Here is an 8436-nt window from a genome sequence, read left to right on the forward strand (position 1 = left end):
CAGGTCATCAAATCTGAAAATTCACCAAAACATTCACAGTGGAATTAAACATTTTACATGTACTGAGTGTAATAAAAGCTTTACTCGGTCATCACACCTGAAAACTCATCAAATGATTCACAGTGGAAAGAAACCTTTTACATGCTCTGAGTGTAATAAAGGTTTCACTTGTTCATCACGCTTAAAACTTCATCAAATGATCCACAGTGGAAAGAAACCTTTTACATGCTCTGATTGTAATAAAAGCTTTAGTTCTTCTTCATATCTGAAAACTCATCAAATGATCCACAGGGGAAAGAAACCTTTTACATGCACTGAGTGTAATAAAGGTTTCACTTGTTCATCACGCTTAAAACTTCATCGAATGATCCACAGTGGAAAGAAACCTTTTACATGCTCTGAGTGTAATAAAAGTTTTACTCAGTCATCACACCTGAAAACTCATCAAATGATTCACAGTGGAAAGAAACCTTTTACATGCTCTGAGTGTAATAAAAGTTTCATTTGTTTATCACACTTGAAAGTTCATCAAATGAGCCACAGTGGAAAGAAACCTTTTACATGCTCTGAGTGTAATAAAGGTTTCACTTTATCATCATACCTGAAAATTCATCAACTGATCCACGGTGGAAAGAAACCTTTTACATGCTCTGAGTGTAATAAAAGTTTTACTCAGTCATCACACCTGAAAACTCATCAAATGATTCACAGTGGAAAGAAACCTTTTACATGCTCTGAGTGTAATAAAACTTTCACTTTATCATCATACCTGAAAATTCATCAACTGATCCACGGTGGAAAGAAACCTTTTACATGTTCTGAGTGTAATAAAAGATTTTCTCAGTCATCACACCTGAAAGCTCATCAAATGATCCACAGTGGAAAGAAACCTTTTACATGTACTGAGTGTAATAAAAGCTTTGGTTCTTCTTCATACCTGAAAATTCATCAACTGATCCACAGTGGAAAGAAACCTTTTACATGCTCTGAGTGTAATAAAAGTTTTACTCAGTCATCACACCTGAAAACTCATCAACTGATCCACAGTGGAAAGAAACCTTTAACATGCTCTGAGTGTAATAAAACTTTCACTTTATCATCATACCTGAAAATTCATCAACTGATCCACGGTGGAAAGAAACCTTTTACATGCTCTGAGTGTAATAAAAGTTTTACTCAGTCATCACACCTGAAAACTCATCAAATGATTCACAGTGGAAAGAAACCTTTTACATGCTCTGAGTGTAATAAAAGATTTACTCAGTCATCACACCTGAAAGCTCATCAAATGATCCACAGTGGAAAGAAACCTTTTACATGCTCTGAGTGTAATAAAAGTTTTACTCAGTCATCACACCTGAAAACTCATCAAATGATTCACAGTGGAAAGAAACCTTTTACATGCTCTGAGTGTAATAAAGGTTTCACTTGTTCATCACGCTTAAAACTTCATCAAATGATCCACAGTGGAAAGAAACCTTTTACATGTACTGAGTGTAATAAAAGTTTTACTCAGTCATCACACCTGAAAACTCATCAAATGATTCACAGTGGAAAGAAACCTTTTACATGCTCTGAGTGTAATAAAACTTTCACTTTATCATCATACCTGAAAATTCATCAACTGATCCACGGTGGAAAGAAACCTTTTACATGCTCTGAGTGTAATAAAAGTTTTACTCAGTCATCACACCTGAAAGCTCATCAAATGATCCACAGTGGAAAGAAACCTTTTACATGCTCTGAGTGTAATAAAAGATTTTCTCAGTCATCACACCTGAAAGCTCATCAAATGATCCACAGTGGAAAGAAACCTTTTACATGTACATTGTGTGGTAAACGTTTCATTGATCCATCACGGCTTAATAGGCATCAGATGATTCACAGTGGAAGGAAACCTTTTACGTGCTCTGAGTGTAATAAAGGTTTCACTTGTTCATCACGCTTAAAACGTCATCAAATGAGCCACAGTGGAAAGAAACCTTTTACATGCTCTGAGTGTAATAAAAGCTTTAGTTCTTCTTCATATCTGAAAACTCATCAAATGATTCACAGTGGAAAGAAACCTTTTACATGCTCTGAGTGTAATAAAAGCTTTAGTTCTTCTTCATATCTGAAAACTCATCAAATGATCCACAGTGGAAAGAAACCTTTTACATGTACTGAGTGTAATAAAAGTTTTACTCAGTCAGCATACCTGAAAACTCATCAAATGATCCACAGTGGACAGAAACCTTTTACATGCTCTGAGTGTAATAAAAGTTTCACTTGTTCATCATACTTGAAAAAACATGAACTGATCCACAGTGGAAAGAAACCTTTTACATGCACTGAGTGAATAAAATTTTCATTTGCTCATCAAAATACCCTCCGAAGGGACACCACCTTGTAGTGCTGGAGAGGCTTCTGTGTTTCAATGACTCAGAGGGCTATGATGAAGGGTTACCCATATCAGACAGGCCTCTGAGGAGAAACCAGACAAAGAGTGTCCCAAACTGGGAGAGTGGTAAGATGGTGACCTGAAGTTCGTATGCCCAACGGCCCAGCTGCCCTCTGAGGTTGCAATTGAGGTTGCAATTGCAGTTACCTTAACTGAGAGGAAGGGGACAACTGGCGGTCAGCTGCCGATGGCCAGCGTTTTGTCCCCTGAGCAGCAAGTGCAGGACCGCTGCGCAACGAACTGCCCACAGATGAAAGGGTTGGCGAGTCCTTTGATTAGCGCCGGCGAAGGAGCGTCGACGTTCTTGGACCTGGAAAAAACAACTCCATCACTCCCGAATTATTCAATCACCATGTCCAAAGGAGTGGAGGAGTGAGTTAGAGGCATATGCTGAAACGGAGGACGTTTACAGCAGAACCCGAATCGGCGGAACCACTCCTAAACACCTAAGAGAAATCAACTTGGAGTTTTTGGCTCCCGTGGAGGTTACATTGAATACCATCTAGAAGGTGCTTTGGGACCTAACGGTGGCAGTAAATAATTTTGTTTCAGATATAATTTTATTAGAGAGTTACATGGACAATTTAATTGAACCCTTTGAGAGTGATATTGTTACCACCCCTCTCGGCTGGACTGTAGTGATGTGCTCCCAGATACCTGATTGTTGTAGTCATGGCGAATATCCAGGGAACACACACTCACAGCCAAGGGAGTGGAACAAATAAACTAACCTCGTCCTTTACTCTCAAAGAATAAAGGAGGAAAAGAATCTAAATTTAGGATTTGTTCCTGAAATGGAAGAACCGCACCTTCAGATTTGCAAATTATCTTTTTCTTTATTGAATACAAATGCAAGCAAATTTTCATTCAAATAAACTCAAATTCACCATTAGTATGTGGCTTAATAGAACTGCAATAACATATTCAACATTCAAAAGTAGTTTTACAAGTATACCCTTCACTTTTTCTGTTTCTTTCAACAAAATCACCTAAAAAGGCAGAAAATAACCTTTTCAGATAAATATTTAAATTGTCTTTTTATCAAAATCAGATATTTGTTGTTATTCTCTTTCCTTGCTATTGAAGTCAGAATTTGAGTTTTTATAGGTATTATGGATGTTTTTGCAGGAATCTCACTTGAACCCAGAACACTTAGCAAGTCAGGAAAACATGGATTTTTTATATTTGATGTTGTTCTGTGCTTTAGTTTTCCCTTAAAATGTTGTAAATTAAAAAAAAAAACTATATGTCCTTCAACACCCTTTGCAAATGTCACTTAGCTGTGGTTGAATTGATTTACGTGAGGTCTTTCTTGCGTTGGAGTTCAGCTGGAAATTCGGCAGAGAATAAGTCACCGATCTATTCTCCCTAAACCTCACTTACAAAGAAAATAACCGGATGCAAAACCTTAAAACTCCCTGAGCTTGTTCAGGACCGGACTCCTCTCTGGTGACATTTAATCAGTTCTCAATACTGTGGCCACACTCTCTAATTGAAATAAAATAAGTTACAGGAGTACTCACTTCACAGCCTATTTCTCACTGTTAATTCCCTATTCTATAAGGCGGCCGGAGGCTCTGGCACTCCATTCAGGGATCTCACACAGTAACACCTCCATATTCAAATGGTGATTCAACATTCCATCTTCACATATAAACATAACATAACATTTCCCTGCACAGCTATCAGATCAGTCTGGAGAATACAGCAATCATACAAAAGCAGTGCTTAATCTGCCACCTGACAAACCTTGCACTGAACTCAGAGCACTCACAAATAACCCACCTTTCCCCACAGACACAGCCTAATAGCTTCTTTCTTCAAATCACAGATTCACCTTCAATTTTCCCTATGTCACAGTTAAATCCTTACACACTTTTCCTGACACCCTTATAGGCTTTCTCATTTAGTACAATTTCCAGCACAAAGCACAACCTCTCTCACTCTTAAATGGTAAATCACTGGTTATCCCTTGAAATTCAGTGCTACACTGGAACATTCACACTCACCTCAGCTCACTTCCAATGTCAAAGTACCCTTTTTCAATGTCACATTTCACTTTAAACTCGTAAAAGAAAACAGTATATTTTATATTACACAGACACACACCATACGTTTTTCTTTCCCAGTCCTTCCCTGCTGTCTTTTCTCAGCAGTCTCCCTGGCAACTCACCCCCCCCCCCTAGAGGAACATCTGACATCACTCAACCAATCAGCTTGTCAGAGAAAGACAGAGGTTTTTTTTTCCTTATCTGTTTAGAATCTCCCCTCCCCCATAGAAGTTACTGCAAAACTTTCTATATAGAGAACCTAACCTGTACCCAAAACAGTAAGGAACATTTTATAGTACAATCCCCACCAAAACATGGTTTATTTATTTTGTGTAATAAAACCATATTTAAGAAATATCTCACACTTCATCTAACTCCATTAATAATTTCCAAACTAACTTTAAACCTTTTTCCAGCCAGCAACATCCACCAAAACCCTGGAATAGCCCCCCCCCCCACCCCCAGAGCCCCAGGAAAAAAAACCATTTAATATATGTTACCATATATTACAATATAACAAATGATTTTACAAGAAGTGGTTATGGTTTTGAAAATGATAATAGACCAGAAACTTTGAATAACAAATGAATATTATTATAGATGATTAATATCGAGATTATTGTTTTTCCCAGAATTCCGGGTATGACTCCTAAAGTTTTCCTCAGAAATATTTCCTCAATTATTACTTTAAAAGGAGTGAAGCCTGTGAAAACTGGGATTACTTTAATCAGTGGGGATTTGAATTAGAGACTTAAGTATATGTATTGTTAAATACTTCTGGTTTTTACAAGACATAGAGGCTCATTTTCAAAGCACTTAGCCTCCCAAAGTTCCATAGAAACCTATGGAACATAGCCTCCCAAAGGTGCTTTGAAAATATGCCTCATAGTACATAGTAGATGACGGCAGAAAAAGACCCTGCACGGTCATCCAGTCTGCCCAACAAGATAACTCATATTTGCTGCTTTTGTGTATACCCTACTTTGATTTGTACCTGTGCTCTTCAGGGCACGACCGTATAAGTTCTGCCCAGCACTATCGTCACCTCCCAACCACCAGCCCCAGAAAGAATGTAATCAGATGTATTATTCTTTTTTTTTAATTTATAAGAATCTTTATTAAGCATTGATGATCTTTACAACTGTTCAATGTTTCACACTGTAACAACAACATACTATAAGAAATACATCTGCCGAAACACAATGGAACTCAGCCCATTCATTCGCTTAAGTACAATTTCAGTGCAGTAATATGGTCATTCAACATTCTTATTTTTTTGCCTTCCCATTTTACCCAAAAACTTCCTTACCCTAAACAGTACCACCTAAACACACACCCAGCCACCCCACCTCCTACTTACTTCCCCCCTCCCCCCACCTTTCATCCAACGTTAAACAAAAGTTAAACGTGATAATTACACTACCCTTCATACAGGGCAGTGATGAATAAATGGTTTCCCATATCTGTTCCCATCTGGGCAATGTCTTCTTTTTCACCGCTGTCAACGTTCCATTTCACATATATACCTCACCTTAGCACCCCCCACTCAGCGGTGGAACACCTGGAGACTTCCAGCACCTGCCATGTGTATACGAGCTGCTTGTAGGGCCCCTGCACCAGCAAATTTGCCATCCCATAACATCCCTCAGGTCTTTGCCCCAGCAAGAATACAGCCGGATGCCACTGCACTAGTACACCCAGCCAAACCGCAATCTTGATTTGTATTGCCCTCCAATATGCCCTCAACCTTAGGACAGAGCCACCAAATATGGCCCATAGTACCTAATCACCGCAGCCCCTCCAACATTGTGCAGACACCTCATGAAACATATGTTGCTAATCTTACTGGAGTCAGATTACCAGCGATTAAAAGCTTAATCGCGTTTCTCCTTCACTGCCCACTGATAAGGCCGACTTCAAGAGCCCCTTCTCCAACCTCACCCAAGTTGCCTCTGTAAAAGTAAAGTCTAACTCCTTTTCCCAATTATGCCGATGTAAAGATAAGGCTTAATTCGCTGGCTCATATACCCGTATAAACATGTGATCAGCCCTCGAGTAGTCCCAGATGTGACACATAACTCTTCCAAGAGATCTACCTCCCGTACCAAGCAGGCTCTATACCTGCGGGTTGTGCAATAAATTTTTCAGTTGCAAATAAGCATATCTATCCTGTGCCTTTAGCCTAAAATCTTCAACAAGCTTCTCATAGGAAACTATCTCTCCCCCTTCATAGAGCTGCCCCCACATCTCCAGTCCCAACTCCGCCAGCTTTGAAAGGGCGTCCTTCCCACCCCCTGCTCAAACCAGAGGATTATCTCCAATTGGCGCCTAGTCGAGATAAAAAGGGTGGCGTGCCGGAAAAAAAGATCCCAGTAGTGAAAAGTATTCTGAACGACAGGGGGCCAAACATTCCACCCGTCCTCTATGCTTACTTGGAAGACACATTAGTTTTCCCAACCTTCGCGATCCTATCAGAGATTGCTAATATGAACCCACTTCTTATGACTCTCCCTTCGAAACCATTCAATGGCCGACCGGGCCTGTGCAGCACAGTGAGTACCAGAATAAGTTAGGAAACCCCCACCGCCATCTCCGCCGACTTTTATACAAGAAGGCTCTCGGTAACGCGGAAGCTTCTGAGCCAGTTAAAGCTGACCAACTTGGGTTGTAAGTTAGATTAAAAAAAAGTCCTCGATAGGCGCAATGGAAGCACCTTGAAACAGATACAGTAACCGAGGGAGAACGTTCATTTGATGACTGCTATCCGCCCAAACCAAGAAAGGCCAATAGAATTCCAACGGTCCAAATCGCTATGTATCACCTTCTGAACCGCCGGATAATTAAGATCGATAATTTCCAGGGGATCTGCACCCCCAAGTATCGAAGGTCCCTATTTGACCGTTTTAAATGCAAAGGAGGTCCATAGCGTGTCCATTAGTCCGGGGGCATAAGTACTGCCATACCTATGGACTTGCTTGTATTAAGTTTGTATCCAGACACCCCTGAATATATTTCAATTTCCTTCATTAGGTTAGGAAGGGACAACAACGGCTGCGTCAGTGAAAGGAGACTGTCGTCAGCGAATAGCGCAATTTTAAATAACTCGCCTCCCACAGTTACACCCGAAATGTCCACATTCTCTCTGATAGCCGATGCAGTGGTTCCATAGCCAGTGCAAACAAAAGAGGTGGACAACGAACACCCCTGTCTGGTGCCCCGTTCCAAGGAGAAAAGCCTCAAATAGCCCCCGTTAATTTTAACACAAGCTTTAGGAAGAGTGTAGAATGCCCTGATCCACAGTCTAAACACCGGGCCATTCCAAATTTACCCAATACCTTGTCGAGAAACCCCCACTGGACCCTTCGAAGGCCTTTTCAGCATCTAGACCCAACAGAACCATGGGGAGCTTTCTCTTTTGCGCTACACACAGTAAATCCAGAGTTTGTGTAATATTATCAATAGCCTGTCTTCCTGCCACAAACCCCACCTGATCCGGGTGAATCAGACTAGGAAGCAGCTTAGCCAGGCGATTGGCCAATACCTTCACCAGAATTTTTACATCAGTATTTAAAATTGAGATTGGGCGATACGACGCACATTCGGTGGTGTCTTTACCAGGCTTCGGAATAATGGCCAACCAAGCTTCCATCATGGACTAGGGCAAAGGTGCACCTTCTCTCACCGAATTGATAACCAACACCAAGTATGGTGCCAATTCTCAGCAAAGCCTTAAAAAATTCAGTGGTGAACCCGTCTAATTCCGGAACCTTATTTGTCGGAAGTTCTTTTATAACTCCCAACACCTCATCTATGGTTACCAGGGCATCCAACTCTCTCTTCTGTTGCTCTGACAAAGCCGCCAAACCCCACGCGTTCAGGTAACTATCGATGTTCCAACCTGTACATTGGCGTCACCTTTGTATAACTGCTCATAAAACTGTGCAA

The 8436-nt window shown here is 40.6% G+C and overlaps 1 protein-coding gene across 1 annotated transcript; it reads left to right on the top strand.

Moving 5' to 3' along the window:
• Nucleotides 1-516: 516 nt before the first annotated feature.
• LOC115458783 (oocyte zinc finger protein XlCOF6-like) lies at nucleotides 517-2338 on the top strand. Its single transcript, XM_030188597.1, has one exon. The coding sequence runs from the start codon at nucleotides 533-535 to the stop codon at nucleotides 2336-2338; it is 1806 nt and encodes a 601-aa protein (XP_030044457.1). The 5' UTR covers nucleotides 517-532.
• The last annotated feature ends 6098 nt before the right edge of the window (nucleotides 2339-8436 follow it).

Source organism: Microcaecilia unicolor, unplaced genomic scaffold, assembly GCF_901765095.1.
Source record: "Microcaecilia unicolor unplaced genomic scaffold, aMicUni1.1, whole genome shotgun sequence".
Lineage (NCBI taxonomy): Eukaryota > Metazoa > Chordata > Amphibia > Gymnophiona > Siphonopidae > Microcaecilia > Microcaecilia unicolor.